This window comes from Vombatus ursinus, unplaced genomic scaffold (assembly GCF_900497805.2).
Source record: "Vombatus ursinus unplaced genomic scaffold, bare-nosed wombat genome assembly UNPS02014802.1, whole genome shotgun sequence".
Lineage (NCBI taxonomy): Eukaryota > Metazoa > Chordata > Mammalia > Diprotodontia > Vombatidae > Vombatus > Vombatus ursinus.
Genome location: NW_020954580.1, coordinates 26,623,774 through 26,643,243, shown reverse-complemented (window position 1 = coordinate 26,643,243; position 19,470 = coordinate 26,623,774). Strand labels below are relative to the sequence as shown.

The 19,470-nt window shown below is 36.6% G+C and overlaps 1 protein-coding gene across 2 annotated transcripts in view; it reads left to right on the top strand.

The window, feature by feature from the left end:
* Positions 1-19,470, top strand: part of GTF2F2 (general transcription factor IIF subunit 2) — a 165,591-nt gene that overhangs the window by 5,452 nt on the left and 140,669 nt on the right. For both annotated transcript variants that reach the window (XM_027873527.1, XM_027873526.1), the window contains exons 2-4: positions 5,304-5,377; positions 11,644-11,662; positions 12,863-13,007. In XM_027873527.1, the coding sequence (XP_027729328.1) occupies positions 5,304-5,377; positions 11,644-11,662; positions 12,863-13,007 (238 nt within the window). The remainder of the gene's footprint in view (positions 1-5,303; positions 5,378-11,643; positions 11,663-12,862; positions 13,008-19,470) is intronic.

Genomic DNA, 19,470 nt, shown 5'->3' with positions numbered 1-19,470 from the left:
TATAGTAGAAATTTGAGGGTATAATAACATCTATTGTAATAGCTCTGGTCATTGTTCAGAGAGCTGTATGTCAAATGTGGAAGAGCTGAAGATAAGAAAATGTTCAAGACCTTCCTTCATACCTTGGGCAAATTCTCTAACCTCAAATCACTTCTTTGGAACAAAATAATAAGAAAAGTGCACACAAAAATTTCTTAAGTGCTTGCTATATGCTAGGCACCATTCTAGTAGAACAAATGGCCTTAACAAATATAAACAATGAAGCAATTCCTTGTATAAGGGAAGGGAGTGGGGAGAAAGATGATGAGTCAGGTGCTGAGGGAAAAAGGGAGAGTAACCTAAGGAGTTGGACTATTATATCTACCAAAAACTATCTAAGAGATAAAGTCTATGGGTTGGGAACGATGCCCAGATGGCAGAGTACAAGCTGCAACCCAGATAAACTTTCCCAACATTCCCCTCCAAAGAATTTTAAAATAATACCTCAAATCAAATTTGGGGTGGCAGAGCCAACAAAAGGTCAGGGTGAGATATTTTTCTAGCCAAAACAACTTAGTAGGTTGACAGGAGAGGTCTTTGACACCAGGGTAAACTCACTCATAAAACAGAAGTGGATAGCAGAATGGATTAGAAACCAGAATTCAACAATATGTTGACTTGAAACAAAAAGACACAGTTAAAATAAAGTGCTGGAGCAGAATCTATTATGCTTCACCTGAAGTAAAAAAGGCAGAGTAGCATTCCTGATCTCAGACAAAGCAAAAGCAAAAATAGACCTGATTAAAAGAGATAGTCAGGGGAACTACATTTTGCTAAAACATGCCATAGACCGTGAAATAATATAAAAAAATTTGCAGCAAATTTCTCTGATAAAGGCCTCATTTCTCAAATATGTAGGGAACTGAATCAAATTTATGAAAATAACCATTCAGTCAAAGGATATGAACAGGCAGTTTTCAGATGAAGAAATTAAAGCTATCCATAGTCATGAGAAAATGCTCTAAATCACTATTGCTTAGAGAAATGCAAATTAAAACATCTCTGGGCTACCGCCTCCCACACATCAGAAAGGACAAATGCTGGAGGGGTTGGAAATTTTGTTGCTGTTGTTCAGTCGTATCAGTTATGTCCAACTCTTTGTGACCCCATTTGGGGTTTTCTTGACAAAGGTACTGGAGTGCTTTGCCATTTTCTTCTTCAGCTCATTTTACAGATGAGGAAACCAAGGCATACAGGGTGAAATGACTTTCCCAGGGTCACACAGCTAGTGTCTGAGGCCTGATTTGAACTCTGACTCCACTATGCAATCTAGCTATCTCTGAGGGAAAATAGGCACAGTAATACACTATTGGTAGAGTTATGAACTAGTCTAATCATTCTGGAGAACAATTTGGAGCTCTGCCCAAAAGGCTATAAAATGTGCATACCTTTTGACCCAGCATTACCACTAATAGGTCTGTACCCCAGAAAGATCAAAGGAAAGGAAAAGAACCTATACATACAAAAATATTTATAGCAGCTTTTTGTGGTGGTGAAGAATTGGAAATTAGGGGATGCTCATCATTTGGGAAATGGCTGAACATTATGCGGTATATGATTATCATGGAGTACTGTTGTGCTATAAGAAGGAAGGTCATTGTGCACAGTAACAGCAGTGTTGTAATGATGAACTGCAAGAGCCTTGGCTACTCTGATCAGTACAGTGATCCAAGACAATTCCAGGGGATTCATGATAAAAAAATATTATCCACCTCCAGAAAGAGAACTGATGAACCCCGAGTACAAATTAAAGCGTAACTTTCTTGCTTTTTTTTTTTTTTTAACAACTATGGCTGTTATGGAAATATGTTTTGTATGATTTCACATGTGTTTTTGATAGCATTTTGCTTGCTTTCTCAATGAGTCAGGGAGGCATGAGAGGGAGGGAGGGAGAGAATTTGGAACTCAAAATTTAAAAAGAAGAAAAGAATATTAAATAATAAAGGGAAAAAGGAAATAAAGTCTATGCTTCAGATTCTGATATTAAGAGTCTCTGAAATCTGTCTCAAAGCAACCTGCCTGGAGGTAAGATAAATATCGCAATAGACCTTTCCCGTGTTCTACATTTCAGTCGAACTGTCTAATTCTCCCTCCTCTATTATTGCTCTGCCCTGTCCCTTCTCTGTGCCTACGTTCATAATTCACCAGGCATGGGCTGGACTCTGCATCTTCCTCCCTACTGTTCATAGGCAAGTAAATAATACACAAAATGGGGGTGGAATGGAGTGGAGATGAATTCTCTTTTAAATACATAATTTGGGATGATGATGGGGCCAACCAAGTAGAAATGTTTGGCAGGCATTTGGGGAATAGGATAGGAACTTAGAGGAGAGGTCCAGGGAGAGAGAAAAGAGTTAGTGTTCATCCTGTTACATGTAAAAAAAAATTAACAATCAATTTTAAAAATTTTGAGTTCCAAATTCTCTCCCTTCTTCCTGTGCCTTCCCCTCCTTGAGAAGACAAGTAATTTGATTTCGATTGTATATGTGAAGTCATGCAAAACATTTCCATATTAGCCACGTTGCAAAAGAAATATGTTGGATACTTTCCTGTCCTTAGAGTACACTGGTTTCCTTTCTGTTGCAGCACAGGTTAATAGCTTAATAAATATGTTTCAAATGGCTTTTGAAGTATATTGCTTAATTTCAAAAGATCATTCAGTAGCATACCTGAAGCCTTTCCTAAACTTAAATGCTCTATCTTTCAATTATGACATTCATAGACTTTGAAAAGGGGCCTGTTTTTGTTTGAAAGCAAACATGCTTGCTTTATATAAACTGAAGTATTTTCTGTTGGTTTTTTTTTAATCAGACAAGCTAATGTCTTGCCCCTTTTATAAAGCTAGTTGAAAAATTTTGTTGCACCTATATGAACAACAAGATTTATTGAAGCTCTTTTTGTGGTGGCAAAGAATTGGAAATTGAGGAATGGCTGAACAAATTGTGGTATATGATTGTGATGGAATACTGTTGTGCTATAAAAACTGGATGTTGTGCTATAAAAAAAATGATGAACTGGATGGTTTCAGAAAAACCTGGGAAGACATATGAACTGATATGAAGTATAGTGAGCAGAACCAGGAGAACATTGTACTATATAATATGATGATCATCTGTGAATAGCTTAGGTATTCTAATCAATATAGTGATCCAAGACAGTTCCAAAAGACTTATGATGAGAAATGCTGTATACCTCAAGAGAGAAAATTGATGAAGTCTGAGTGCCATCTTGGGCTTGGAGAAGCCTAGAGAAATTCTTTTTTCCATGAATTCCTCATCTTAATCTGCTTCTTGTTACATTTGACTTCCAATCTTGAAGAGCTAACTGTGGAAACAAGTAGTATAAGACTGTGAGAAGATAGTTGGTGGTGGTGGTAGGAGGGTGTTGGAAGGGACCACCATTTAGAATTTTAAGTTACTTGTACCACTTCATCTTAGTCCCTTTTCAGGCAGCCAGTATGTCTCCTATCTAATCAGAGACTGATCTGATATGTTTTATACCGTATTGTGAGTGGACTGGTAGGTAGGCTGGAGCCCTATTTCCAAGAGCCCTTTAGGGGCAGAGTGTAGCTGAAATATCCATATATTTAAAACAGCATTTTTTCCTACAATTTTTCATTGCAAGCAAACCTTTCAGATGAAATCTCCACCATACTGTGTATTAAGCAGATGTTTGTAAACTAGCCTGGGAATCATTATTTATAAAATAGTTTCTCTTCAAAAACAGGTTCCGTATTCCAGACAGCCTTTGAGGAAATCATCTGTATTTGTATTGCTACCACATAGAATTTGTTTGTGCAACTTGCCTTCAACATAAGAGCTATGAAGTTAAATCCATGAAATTTCAAACCAGGGGTCCCTAAAATGTTGGTCACAGTCATGAGTGGCAATTGTTGCTATAGCTCTCTCTCCCTGCAACTCTTGCATTTCAAGGGGCAGGCTGTGTAGGGTAATGTGATGGGAAGCTCCTTCTCTGACTCTAGGATTCCTCCATCAACACCTCTCCATTCTGCTTTTCTCAAGACATTAGGAAAATTAAAAAAGCAGTGTCTCCTCATAGACATTGGAAGGACCTTAAACCTAAACAGTAGTTTCCATCTGGGGGAGCCTTTGGTAAACCTCAAAGCCATATGCACATGTGAAGGGGTAGTGATTTCTGGGAAGATAGATGTACCTAGGAAATGAAAATTAACAAATTAACTCAGTCCTGAAATGTTTACTGTTCATTCTCTTTCATTATTTTGTCCTTTCTATAACTTAATTTCTAACCAGAAGGCTTCCAATGTCAAATTAGGTTCTTTAAAACAGCTAGAATCTTGTTAGCCCAAAATAAATGCTATTGGTTTGCTTGCTCGAGTTCAGGGATTAAGTAAATAGACTAAACATATCCCTTCCCCTTCATGAGCAATCAGACCAAGTATTTATTGAGCATTTTGGGGCACAAGACAGAATATAAGTAGATGGAATATAAGTAGTTAACACTTTTTATTGCTTCTAGGTTTGCTGCTACCCATTCAAAGCCTATAATTCTCTTCCCACCAATTTTGCCCACTCATTCACTGTTCCGGCAGATGCACTGTTAGGATTTTGCCTTGTGGTTTTCTACTTTTGAGAGATGGTCTCTAGGAACATATTTTTTAAAGAGAGGACTGCCTGTGCTAGGGACTTCAGATATGTGCTAATGAAAGACAAGCTCCCTGTCCCCAAGTAACTTATTAAGACACACTTGCCAATAATTAATGGGCTACTCTCTATCTGCAGAAAATCTTTTTGCATTTGAGTAGTCAGGTCTGGCTGCTTTCAAGTGTCGTCCTTTAAAGCCTAGCTCAAGTTCTGCTTCCTTTCTGAAACCTCCTCTGAACTCCTTTTACATTTATAATTAGAACTGCATAGTTTAGCATTAAATTGTTCTGCTATGTTAGAAAGTCTTTGAGGTCAGGGACACTGTGTTATATATGTGGTGACTGTACAGTGTGGGACATTACAGATTTCCAGAAAAGATCATGTACTTTTGGCAAGGCTTTCAAAGAGAAATTTCCCTGGTGAAGTAGTGTGTCCCAGTTTTGGGGAAAATCTAGTCATTCCGATATAGTCATCATTGCATCCATCCCCCCACGTTGTTGAGCAGATAGTAGAACCTTGATAAATACTTGATGATTGACAATAAACAGCAATTGTAGACTAAGTAATTTAAATGCAAATGTTTTTTCTTTAATTAACATCATAAATTTATTGATTGCTTGTATGTTTCATATTTTGTTTTAGGTTCCTAAGTACTTGTCTCAGCAGTGGGCCAAAGCTTCAGGAAGAGGAGAAGTAGGAAAGCTGAGAATTGCAAAGTAAGTGGATTCACATGGGGTTTTGGTATTATTTGGAAAAATTTATAATCATATTGTAAATACATTTATAAATAATGCACAGCACAGCAATACAGCAAACACTGTTGCGTGATTGAAATATAAATGGAAAGCCATGAAAAATTGGACTGGATTACTTGTGAGTAAGGCCTTTCCAACTCTGAGATCATTTGATTCTGTGAAATAAGGCTGTGCAAGAGACTGCTAAGACATTTCTACCGTGTGGCTAACAGAAACACATATTAAAGCATATTGAAGGGGAGTAAATCATCTCAGATATTGAAGGGTATCTGTGTTATTGTGGCATAATTTCTTTCATAAAGTCTTCAATACTTTCAGTTTTGATGGTGATTCAAAATCACCGTTATTGTCTGAGAAATGCTTTGCTATCTTAAGTCACCCACCATTACTTGGTGCTCATTTGCTAAACTTGGGATTGTCTTTGTTCTTTTGCAGAGATTTTTTTTTTAACATGGGTCAGTTCCTTGTATCAGATTTATAGGTTAGACATGTCCTATGTTTAGTTCTTGACATATCTTATGTTGTTTTTTTGTTTTTTGGTGGTTGGATATTCTTTTGCATTTTAAACCTACATGTATACCTCCTGATAGCGTGATCTTTCTCTTGTTTGTTTTAATTCTAAATAGATTCTATAATTTCTTAGTGATTTTTTAACAAGGCTATTTAATAGTAAACAAATGAGATCATTAATGTGCCTGATGGTAATATTTGATAGTAGTTGTGTTTACTTCAAAAACATTTTCGTTTCTTCTTTTATTAGACCTGTCCCTAGAAATCCTTTAAGGAGAATGAGGGTAGGTAATAGCTTTTTTTGCACATAAAACTGGGAAACAAATTTTATGACTTGCCCAGGTGATAGTAGAACTATGTTAGAACTTGGTTTTCATAACTCTAGAACAAACTAGACCACACAGCAGACTGCAACAGCAGTACATTAAATTTGTATAGCACTTTACCGTTCCAAAGAGCTTTCAAGTACTTCAGCTCGTTTAATTCTTAAAACAGCCCTGTGTAATGGTTATTACTTTATGTAATAGAAATGTCCCAGGAAAACTGTATATAAACCTAATTTTGTGAACTGAATACTTTTAATGCACATGAAGAACTCCTTATTTCGAAGCACACTGATGCTACCTTTTATAAAGTGAAGAGGGCTTTTGTAAAGTAAATAATTATCACCTTTATTTCGTAAAATTTTTGCAAACTTTAAAGGGCTACATAAATATCAGTGTTTATTATCAAGCTCAGATTTTTCATGTATTGGTTTTCTTAGAAGTGAGTATACCTATAAGATGGCACAGTGGATAGAGTGCTAAGCTAGGTATCAGGAAGACCTGAGTTCAGATTTTGCCTCAGACACAATTACTAGCTGTGTGACTCTGGACAAGTCACTTAACCTCTGTCTGCCTCAGTTTCCTCAATTTTAAAATGGGGATAATAATAGCACTTAACCTCCAGGGATCATTGTGAGGAACAAATGAGATAATATTTATAAAGCACTTAGCACAGTCCCTTGCATCCAGTAGGTGTTGAATGAATGCTTGTTCCCTTCCCCTAACTGGAACTGGCCTACTAGAGTAGCATAGTAACAAGCTTTAAGCACCATATAGTTTTAAAGAAATGTAGCCAACCATTACTTTTAAATATATATGGTATTGAAACTAAGAGTCTTGTCAAATAGAAGATGAGCCTCTTTTAGATAAAAAGTGTTTGCATAGCCTAGTGGATAGTGAGCCTGTCTCAGAGGCAATACAGCTTCGCTTTGTTTCCTGCTCCTGACCACACTGTCTTTGTGACCCTGGGTAAAGTCACTTTTATTTCTCTGGGTCCCTAGCGACTCTGTAAGACTGAATTGAAGATTAGGTGTCAGTCTGCATTGAGAGAGGGAGATTTTCCACTGGGAGCAAAGGGAAGAATAGATTTGGACCCAGCATCTCTTCTCTTCCCATAATCTCCCTTCAAAAAACCCAATCTTGGGGGGCAGCGAGGTGGCGCAGTAGCTAGAGCACTGGCCCTGAAGTCAGGAGGACCTGAGTTCAAATCTGGCCTCAGACCAAACACTTGTCACTTACTAGCTGTGTGACCCTGGGCAAGTCGCTTAACCCCAATTTCCTTAAAAAAAAACCCAAAAAACCAATCTTGTAACTAGCCTCTTAAGAAGATTGATAAAGTGTTTTAAAATATCTTATTGTTAGATAGCTATAATATATGAAACCACTAAATTGTTGTTAATTCATTTTCTTTATTCCCTTTTTCAGTAAACTCCAGTGGCTCCCTGTTACCTTAAGGACTCAAATACAAACTCTTCTGTTTGGTATTTAAAGTCCTTCCTATCCTGGCTGCAGCTTACTTTGCCAGCCTTATGTCTCCTTCATGCAGTTTTTGGTTCAGCCATACTGACCTTCTTATTCCTCATATTGACCCTCCACGTCCTGTTTCTCTGCTTTTTCATAGGTTGTCCTTGTCCATGATGCACTCTCTTCTGGCTTCTATCTCTTGGAATACCTAGTTTCCTTAAAAATTGAGCTCCTAACACATTCTTCATGAATAATAGCTAAGATTTAAATAGTACTTTAAGGTTTGCATGTATCATTCTATACTCATAACTAGGAAATAGGTACTTGCTGTTATCCACATTCACATAGAGGAGCTGAGGCAGAGAGACTTGCCCAGGGTAACACAACTAATAAGTGTCTGAGGTTATATTTGAACCTCAGGTCTTTTGGACTCTAAGCCCAGCACTCTCTCCACTGCACTGTCTTATAGGTATGATCCACTTTGTTGGCTGTCCTAATAGAATATAAACTAGTTTAGGAAAGGAACTGGTTTATTTCTTTGTATTCCTGTCTTCTCTTACAGTGCCACATACATAATATACCCTTAACAAATGTTGTATGTTGATTTGTAGATAATATGAAGGTAGATCATCTTGGCCTCACTTGTTCAGTTGTTTTCATTCATGTCTCACTCTTCGTGACCCCATTTGAGGTTTTCTTAGCAAAGATACTGGAGTGGTTTGCCATTTCCTTTTTTAGCTTATTTTACAGATGAGGAAACTACGGCAAACAGGATAAAGTGACTTCCCCACGATCACACAGCTAGTAACTGTCTAAGGCCAGATTTGAACTCAAGGAGGTGAGTCTTCCTGACTCCACACCCAGTGTTCCATCCACTGCACCACCTATCTGCCCTAACTGACCTTACTTAAGTTATTATAAAATTACAGACTCAGAACTTTTGTACTGAAGAGGTCATGTAGCCCGATTCCCCTAGTTTACAAGTAATCATACCAAGGACTTGGATAGATTTAGTGACATCTAAATCCACAAGGTTTTCTTCATTCTGCAGGCTGCTTTCTCAATTGCTCAGTCAGTTTGAATGATCTCTTTCCACTATAACGAGCCTTAGAAAAAAGTGTGCCTAAGAGTCCCCCATAAAAAAAAAAAAAAAAGGCAAATTTCCTTATGGGAAAAACAAGATTGAATTAATGAACTTTGATTATATACAAGTTTTATAGCTCATTTTTATTCAGTATTTTGACTTGTTCTCTTAGGAAGATAAAGCTCTATTTTATATAAAACATGCCATTTGCCTCAAAATTCTAGAGGTCTTATATATCCAGCAGGCATAGCTTCTTGGAAATCACTTCATTTGACACCAGTACAATCTAACTCTAATATAGTTTTGGCCAAATGGTGGTATGTTTATAATTCCTTTTTGTGTGTCTTTTTAACATTTTGTATGTCATTGTTGACCACAGCAGCTTATCTTTCCATCTGGCCCATTCATTCTCCTACTATTCTTCTTTGCCTTCATCTTGATTTCTAGGCCCTCTACACATCTATGAATTCCCATAGATTGCTATGTATTTCTTTATCTGTTTCCTCCCTACACTACCTGGATCTCCCAGTATGTAATTCCTGTAATGTTCCCCCTAACACCTTAAATGTCATGCTCTTGTCTTTCTGCTATAATCATTTTTAACCAACTCTCAATCCTGTGTAAGCTCTGTCATTGACTGTTTCTGCTTTTATTTCTGGATTGCCGGAACTGGAGAAAGTTAAAGAAAATTTCCATCATCTCAGCTGCATTACAAATTCATACAAATTTCAGTTTCACAATAGTCCCTGTCCTTCCTCATATCTAGGAGGTCCCTCAGTCCTCATTTTTGTTTTTTGTATCTCATGGCCTTTTTCTTAACTGCACAGGGTATTCCAAAAGTTGTTAGACAGTTTTAAATTACAGTCCAGGAAGTTATTAACTTGTTTTTCAATGCCTCTGTGTGATATTTAAAATCATAATAATAGGATTTGTAGTCAGATTCTGTTAGGAACAGATTGTACCATTGACAAGTGAAATACAATTCAATTAAATAAAATTTTATTGAGCACCTACTGTGTTCTAGGAATTCCTGAGGTAATGGTATATAACTAGATTCTGCTTTCAAGGAACTTATGATCTCTTGGGGAAAAGGACAAGTATATAAATGAGTGACTATGATAAGAGGGAAAAGGAGAGAGAAATACTAAGGGCTTATTCAGGCTATGTTTTGGAAATTTGAGATCAAATTACTAGTCCCCTGAAGCAGGGAGGGCTCAGAAATGCTACTTGGAAATACCATCTGAGGCTAGCATTGAGGAAAAGGAGGAAAATATCCAGTCTAGTCCATGCCTGAGGAATCAGTGAGTATAGGCACAGAGAAGGGAGAGGGCAAAGCAAGAATAGAGGAGAGAGAATTAGTTAGCTGGAACGTAGAATATAGGAAAAGCTTAGTGTGATATTTGTCCTGCCTCTAGACAGGTTGCTTGAAACCAGATTTCAGAGAATCTGAGGACTGTATTTCATAAATAGATTTCGGTAGATGTAATAGACCAACTCCTTCCGTCAGGCTTCCTTCTTTCTCAGCACTGAGCTCATCATCTTCCTACCCAATTCCTGCCTTTATACAAGGGGATTTTAATATCCATATAAATCAGGCCTGCACAACATAACAGCCTGTGGGCATTTAGGATTTCAGATCATCTGCACTCTCTCCTGTTTGTCATGTGACCCACAGCAGCCAACCAGTCCGTCTCTGCCTTTACTTGGAAAGCGAGCTGCTAAAAACCTGTCTGCGGCCCGAAGAAGTTTAGCCTGTTTTGGTCCCTACCTACTGGCAGGTTGTACAGGTCTGATGTAGATGTTCCCTCAAACTTACTAGCCTCCCATTTCTTTTATCTCCTTAAGTCAGTTTTAAAATGGGGATAATAATAGCACTTAACCTCCAGGGGTCATTAAGGACTTGATCCTTTACTCCATCTCAGCCAGTTACAGGGATGTTCACATGCTCGATCTTGCCATTACCTTCCGCTTCTCTAATTAGGAATTCTGATATTCCCCTATTTGACCCTAACTTCTCTCCATGGTGCACCTTGCCTCTACCTGTTCTTTGCCCTCCTTGAGACCTCCATTCAACCTTTCAGGAATTGGGCGGGCCAGTCCCTCTGCTCCTAATTTCACTCCCTTTCCTTTCCAACTTCAGTTCAATAGTTAGTCATTTCAGCTTTACCCTTTCCTCTGATCTTAAACCTCTTGTCTTCCTTGTCCTTGTCACTCTCTTCTTGCCAGACCTGAGCCTTGGATTACTCCTATGCTTAATCTGCCTCCCCAGCTTCTGCTGAAGGACAACTGGATGAAATTGAAGGAAGTCTCATAATTATATTACCAAGCTACATTACAGATTTGTTATCCAGCCTTGGGGCAGCTATGTGGCACAATGTATAGAGCATAGGGCTTAGAATCAGGAATCTTGGAATCCAGCCTCAGATGCTTACTAGCTGTGGGATCCTGGGTAAGTCACTTATCCCTGTTGGCCTCAATTCCTCTTCTGTAAAGTGAGCTGCAGAAGGAAATGGCAAGACAGAGATTACCTCCTGACGAGATGATAGGGTGTGAGGTTACTCATCCAACTTTCTAATAAACCTGGCTGTGATTTCCGTCTTATATGTAAACATGTTGTATATTTTTTCTACAGGATTTTCTGGTCTTTGGCTAACAAGCAAATAGAGTATTATTGGGATAGTAAGGAAAGGAATATAGGGTTGCTTTCTGTATATTTTTTTTTCAGAGTAGGAGAATGAATTGAAAAGTGCTATTCAAATGTAAACTATCATAATTTGTAAAAGATCATTCCAGAAAATTTAGACTTTCCCTGTTTTAAAATATGTCTTCTTTTTCCCCTTCTCCAGGAATCAAGGAAGGACTGAGGTAAGTTGATTTATATTTGTAATTTTAGTTCTTTTTAACACATGAAAGAAGTATTTATCTTATATGGTAGTAATTATAGGGTAAAGAAAGGTTTTCATTCTGGAGAACTCATCAGCATCGGTTCTCTGACTTTATGCTTGATCAACTGCCTGGTTGTCTATTCTTTTTATTAGTATTGTATTTGTCTTCTTTGGGCTGGACACCATGGATTGTGTAGTATTAAAAGTCAGAGTGAAGAGAATATTTGGTTTAGTTTTTTTCAGACTTTAATTGTTATCCATAATGTTGAACACTCTGATGGTTTAGCACATAGCTACTCAGTAAGTATTTCATACTAGCTTTCCAAATATCTTGAGTATAGTGAAGATCAGAAAGCCAGTATTTATAAATCCTTTTGATATAAAATGTGGTGTTCATTTGGGTAAAGAGTCTAGAAGAGAATTCTTCTGAAAGAAAACAGTCTCCCAATTCTAACCTATAGTCCTGTGGCAAGTATTTGATATTTACAGAAATATTTAGGGGAATTAAATCATTTAGTAATTATTAGTGGGGTTTGAATCAAGCTTAAAATATAATTATGTCCAGAACATTTAATATGGATCAGAAACTCTTAGTGTCGGCATATGTTTTGTTAACATTGAGGCTATACCTTAATCCTATCTAAACTCTGTTGTCCCTTGGCCACATGGTCCAGGTCCCTGGCACTCTGTTCACTGACCACTCCCATCCAGATCATCCTTAGACCCCTCTTCCAGTCACCCCAGATTACTTGGCCATTCCTAGATCCCTCCCACAGTCTTTCTGTATATAAGATTCATCTTGCCTCCATTAAGTTGTTCAGATTCTTACAGTCTAGCCAATAGCTCACAAAGGTTCAGATTCCTTAAGAGTCTGGCCAGAATGGCGGATCTTTAATAAACCTTGTCTTTGGCTGGGGAAAAAAAACCAACAAATATTGAGGGTATAACTATATAACTATTGGAAATGCAACCTTTTCTTAATAAGTTAGCTGTATCATTTTTGCATATTAGGATAGCTTCTTACTATAGTTGGTTTTATAATGTGTTTGTTGGAGAGTTTTCAATATAATTCTAAAAAGATCACTAATTTGGAAAATGAAATATGTAATTAAAATTTAAGCATAGATAGTTCATAGTAAAAAGTTAAGTAATTAATAGACTTTGGTTAATTATCTGCTAGGTATCTTTTACTTTGAATGAGGAGCTTGCAAATATCCATGATATTGGTGGAAAACCTGCTTCTGTCAGTGCTCCCAGAGAACATCCATTTCTCTTGCAAAGCGTGGGAGGACAGACATTAACAGTCTTTACAGAGAGCTCATCAGGTAAGGGAGAGTGAAATTAATGCTACTCTTAAAAATGTTATTTAGCTTTATAAGTTTGGCACTGTAATTTCTTTAAAAGGACATTATCAAGGCCTAACATTCAACCAGTCATTTTTTTTCATGCCATTCTTTGTTTGGCCTTTTCTTGTTATGATAGAATCTGTCAAGCAGTAAACATTTATTAAGTACTTACTGTGTTCCAGGCACTGTGCTAAGGGCTGGGGATACAAAAAGAGGCAAAGACAGCTCCTTCCTTTAAGGAGCTCAGTTTGTATAACTAATGAGGAGCTTACAATCTAATGAATGTAGAGAAATTCATGAAAGAATTGGGGTTTATATTTTAGTATTCTGGGCATAAACATGGAACAAACCGAGTAGCATATACTACAAAATGCGTCTTCTAAGGTGATTGAAAAAAATCTTTGTGCTTTGGATTCTGCTATTGTAGGGTCAGCCTACATATAAAGCATATCTCATGTGTTTTCTTATCAGGAATAGATGGGTTTTTTTGTTTGTTTTTTTAGCAACAGAGTGCTAAATGTTAACAATTACTGCTTAAACTTCAGGAATGTTCTAGTGTTACATTTTTGTTATTATGTACTAATCCATCTTAACCGGTCCTGTCAAAGAGAGAAGGGGCTGTCTGGGAAAAAGAAGTCTTTTTTACATGATGTATTAACCATATAGCTACTTTTATGATTCAGATACATGAGTTTTTGGAATACTAAGCATTAAAGGGAATATCTTCTGTTGTTGCTATGAATTTAAGTTCATTTTCACTATCTTCTACTTTTCTTGTCTACATTGAATTTAAACCATTACTGCGAAAGTAGAGTGTGTGCTACCTAGTACAACATAACACACTTTCATATAGTAAATTAGAAAAAATGATCTGTTTGTCTTCTGAAAGTAAAATCTGTGATTTCATCCCATTTCTTATCAAAGATTTCAAGATAGTGGGGAGTTGTGATGAATTCTCATATGATGTAAAAAATTTCATCTTTAAAAAATCATATCCTTATAGCAATTAATAGCCTATAAATTACTATAAGCTGTTTAAAATCAGTTCAGTAAATTGCCATTTTGGGGGGAGAATGTAACTTTTACCAGTGTGGTAAATTGTAATAGTTTTTCTGAGTTGTAATGCTAAGTAATGATTAGCTTTAATGCCTTAATTATTGTTGTGGTATAGGTATTCATAGTACCATTTCTTGGCAGACAGAAAGTGTAAAAGTGAACGTTTCATATTGTACACGGGATTATGCCATAGTTACAGAGACGTAGCTTGAAATTTATCTTGAAATAGATGAAACAGATGGCTCAAGAGGCTCCCCTTTGGCAGTCCACGGTTGCCAAAGTCATATTCCATAAGCAAAAGATTGACCATGTCACTTCTCTGCTCAGGAAGCTCCAGGGACTTTCTGTTCCCTCCAAGATCAGATGTACGTTCTTCTATTTGACATTGAAAGCCCTTCACCCTGGGCTCACCACGTATTTCCAGGCTTATTACCCATTATTGCGCTTCCTATACTCTTTGGTCAAGCCAAATGGCTTTCTTGCTCTTGGTCACGCACAACATTCCATCCCCTTGTCACTGTCTTTATACTAGCTGTCCCTTATTCCTAGAATACAGTCTCTTCTCCACTCTGCGTCTCTGAATCTCTAGCTTTCTCATTTAGAATCCTCTCCTGTTTTCATACCTGGCTACCCTACTTGGGGACTTCTCTACCCTGCCCCAGGAAGTTCATTATTAGGATATCCTCATCATCCTTCTGCCTTGGTGTTCTCCCTCAGCCCTACCCTCTTCCTCTCCCATTGGAGGGTGGGACCATGAACTGCATACTTCCATTTAAGCAGAGAGATCAGCTCAGATAGCTCATTTCTCACCTGGCTGTCCTACCTTGAGACTTCTCTGATTTCTCCACCATGCCCCTACCTACCTTGCAACCCCTTTCAACTTCTTTTTGTGTTTTGTCTTCCCTCATTAGAGTGTAAGCTTCTTGAGGGCAGTGGTGGGTTTTTTTGAATTTGTATACCCAGCACTTAGTACAGTGCCTGACACATAGTAAGCTCTTAATAAAAGTTTTTTGATTTTTGACTTCCCTCAGAGCTCAGCTCAAGCATCACCTTCTATATCAGGCCTTACCTGATAGATATTGCTATTGATATTTTTTCCCTTAAAATTATCTTGTATTTACCTTTTTCATATTTGGTATGTACTTACATGTGGTCTCTCTTTATAGAGTACAAGCCCCATGAGGGCCTGGGTTGTTTCGCTTTTGTCTTTGTATCCCCTAGCACCTAACAGTACCTAGTATATAGTAGGCACTTAAATGTTAATTGACTGGTAAATAATTGGTTTGAAAAAAATTTATAATATGAATGGGCAAAGGTAGTCGAGTCTTGCTATGTAAAAGGGAAAGCTATAAGATGAGAGGCAATGGAAAGTTTGGAAGTAAAAGGATATTTTTAAACCTTCCTTTTAGAAAAAGATTCTTTGAATCTTCATACCTTATATATTATTAGGTTGACTATAGGATACTGAGGCCTAATGAAAAGTTTCCTACATGAGTTGAAACTGATAGGAGTCTGTAATAACTTATGTAAACAGAAAACCTGCAGCCATTGATCAGAGTTCCAGTTCTATCTAGTTCTATTTACATAAAATAAGAACAGAATTATGGAAAGTTAAGCCATATATTGTTCTCAAAAGAAGTCTTCTGTCTTGCCTTTTAGTTGTTTTTGCTCTCCTGAACATTTTGTGTTCATATTTTTGGTCCTGCAGTACCTCAAATTGGGTATGGTATTCCCAGCATCATCTTGGCAGAGAAATAGAAAAAGATCCAGACTGTCATTTACGTTCTGGAGTATGAACAATATGTTCTTGGCTTTTGGTGATGTGATTATACAGACTCAGTTCTAATTTTCTTCCCACTCACTTTTTTTCATATTACTGCATTCTTGGTTTTCCCTGCCCAAATGATCACTTCTCTTCTAGATTATTATTCTGATGTTTCCAAATTGGATTTCAGTTATTTTTAACCCAGCTAAGTTGCCTGGTACATCTTCTCTTAATAATATTTGCCATTCCTCTGTTGCATTAATTAGTTATTAAGTCACTCTTCCAAATTATTAATACAGGTATTATAATTGAAATTAATGTTGGACAATGCCTCCTGATCATTTCCCATTTTTCTGAATTATTTTGATAAATTTTTTTTGTTACTTGATTCAAAATAAATATATCTGAACCTGCAATTTTCATTTTATGAAATTACATAATGTCTACATGCCTCTTCAGGTACATATGCCTTAAAATCCAATGAGTGAGACTTTATTTTCCTTTAAGAGCATATTGAGTGACTTGACTGAAGGTTTCATGGTATGATGACTAGAGCATTGGATTTGGGGCCAGAGGGTCTGGCTTTCAATTTGTTTGCCTCTTATTTACCACCTGTATTAAAATGACAAGTAACTTCCCTGTGCCCTGGTTTCTAGTTTATAAAATAAGAGTATTAGATTAGATGATTTCTAAGTTCCTTCGAACTTTAAAGTCTGTAACTCTTGAGAAAAAAGAAAAATTCAGGAATTGTCATTTACAGTTTCAAGATTTTATTTTCTGATTCTCCATGCCATTTATGTTGTTTTCAGCTACATGGCCCTGTACTTCGAAAAGAACAAGAGGTTTAAAATTAAGATGCACGTGAAATAGATATGATTTTGTGTATTTGTCCTTTTTTTCAAGTACGATACTATATTCATTTATTGATTTCTCCTTAGTTATTCACATTCTACAAAATGAAAAATTCTAGGAAAAATACACACCTTAAATGAGTTTGATATCTTCCATCTTGATTTAATAGTTCCTTCTTTTCTCTTTTGTGTACTTGAAAAAAATTTAACTCATTTTTCTAATTAACTAATTTTGTTATTTTGTATTTCCTTTTAGAGCTATACTTAGTGTGAACTTGAATTTTTGCATCTCATTCTCCTTAATTAAAAAATCCATATGCCCTTCATTAGTACTTTATGAATTCATTTTAATTATTTCTAGCTCTTAGTTTCTGAGAACTTTTGGCTAGCTCTATTTTCAGTTACTGTTTCAAGTTATCATTATTTCTTCTATCTGTGTATTCCCCCCATGGAATTAGCAAAATAACCCTTTCCTTTATTTTTAGAAACTTTTTTTTTAGAGTTTATGCTTCATTTTTCCATGAAGAAATGACTGGATTTTGGTTTTGTTCTTTATTTTAGTATTGTGTATTTCCTTGGGAAACCTTTTTATTTTTCATGGTTTCAGCTGCTTCTGGATAATGGTGGATGTTTTCCATCTGTTTCTTTTCATCTCTGGCACTTTCCTTTTGTTAAAACTTATTTTCTTAAGTTTTCTTAACCTAAACCCAAAGTAATAAATGCAAAACCTATTATTCCAACTTAATCTCTCCCTATTTCAGTCCCATTCTCCCAAAAACCTAGAGGTAACCATGAGTAACCATGGAACCCAAAAAGTTAGTTTAACAACTAACCTCATGACTGATTTTCATTTGGTTATTTTTTTTTAACCCAGAATAGACTGTAGCATTTCTTTAATTCGTCCTTCTTACAAGCATATATCCTGGTTGTCAATATGTTGATATTTGCTGGAACTTCTAATCTGTTATAGTTCTCTCTACCTTCTCCCATTCCTTTTAGCAAATGAGAAGAAGAGGAATAGTAAGCATAAGAGACCCAAGGACTATTTTTGGTTTGGGAGGTGGCCAGCCATGTTCTTGTAGTGCTTTTAATTTGGTGATCTGTGGGAACATTAATATAGAATTAGTATAAAATTGAAAGATATGGAATCAGAGGACCTGGGTTTGAATTCCAGCTGTGCTACTTACCTGCATGACTTTGGACAAAATTCTTAATCCTTCTTGGCCTTAGTTTCCTGATCAGTAAAAATGAGGGTATCTCACTAGATAATTTCTCCGTTACCTTCAAACTCTACATCTTATGATCCTAGTTTATTGGATCTTATTTCTCTGGTATTGTTCTTAAATTTAAATATGTTCTGCTCCTTCTAATACACTCAATTCAGAAATGAAAGTCTTTAATCTTTTCTCTGTCTTTAGATATTACTTCATTCACGTTGTTGATTGAAATTATATAGTCAAGCATATTTGAGTACCTGCCATTTTATTCGTTGGGCAGTCATTAAGTTCCTACTATAATCATACCTTTTCTGAGTGGATAAAGAAAGTTATAGGATCCTAGAGTGGCCCATCTAGTCCAACCTCCATATTTTACAGGTAAAGAAACTGAGCTTCAGAGGGACATTGTTTACTTGCCCAAGGTCATACAAGTAGTAAGTGCCAGAAGTGAGATTTGAACTCAGGCCCTTTCATGCTAGAGCTCTTTGCACTGCTTCCCCATCAGAAAGTGCAGTAACCAATTTTTGTGCTTTATCATTCTGATAATAATTGATTTACTCAGTATTTTAGTGTTTTACTAAATGCTTTCCTCACAGAGTAGATAACTTAAATATGACTACTTTTTATTATACCAAAATTCAGCAAAACATTAAGTACCCACTGTGTGCTAGGCACTATTTTTTTTTTAATTTAGATCTTTTTTTTTTTTTTTTTTTTTTTTTTTTGGCAATTGGGGTTAAGTGACTTGCCCAAAAACCTTCACTTGACTCTTTTAGTTCCTTTAGCTTTACCATCTGGTTTTGTCTTTCTTTTCATTGCCAAACTTGTAGAATGAGTGATCTATACCCCCTCTCTTTAATCCTTGGCAGTCTGTTTTCTGCCTGCATTATGATGCATTTTTTTCTAGAAGTGAATATTTCTAGCCATTCAAGTACTCATTCTCATTGACCTCTTTTTATTATTTGATACCGTTGACCACTTTCAATTTTAGATTTTATGATGTCCCAGGTACTCTTCCTTCGGTTGTTCCTTTGATCTTGAATCAGTCAATCAACAATTAAGTATCTCTACCATGTGCCAGATACCATATTTGAGGTACCAGTACACAAATGTGAAAATAGTCTCTTCCCTCAAGGAACTTACAGTCTACATGTGGGAGACAGTGTATACTATTTTGGTTTTTACAAAATAGATACAAAATTATTTTAGTGGACAAGGCCTTACTAGCTGAGGGAATCAGGAAAGATTTCATGTAGAAGGTGGGGCTTGAGCTGTGTCTTTAAGTAAAAAAGAGATTATATGAGATGCAGATAAAGGAGTGTATTCCAGGCATGGGGGACAGCTAGTAAAATGGCATAGTGATAGGAGATAGATTGCTGTGGATGAGGTATGGCAAGAAGGCCAGTTTTGGATGGCCTGCATGTACGTAGAGGGGGGCAACATACAGTCAAGCTTGAAAGGTAGGCCGAAGCCAGATTTATAAGGGCTTTGAATGCTGAAAGAAGAGTTTATATTTGCTCCTGAAGATTCTCTTGGCAAGGCCGTATTTGTAC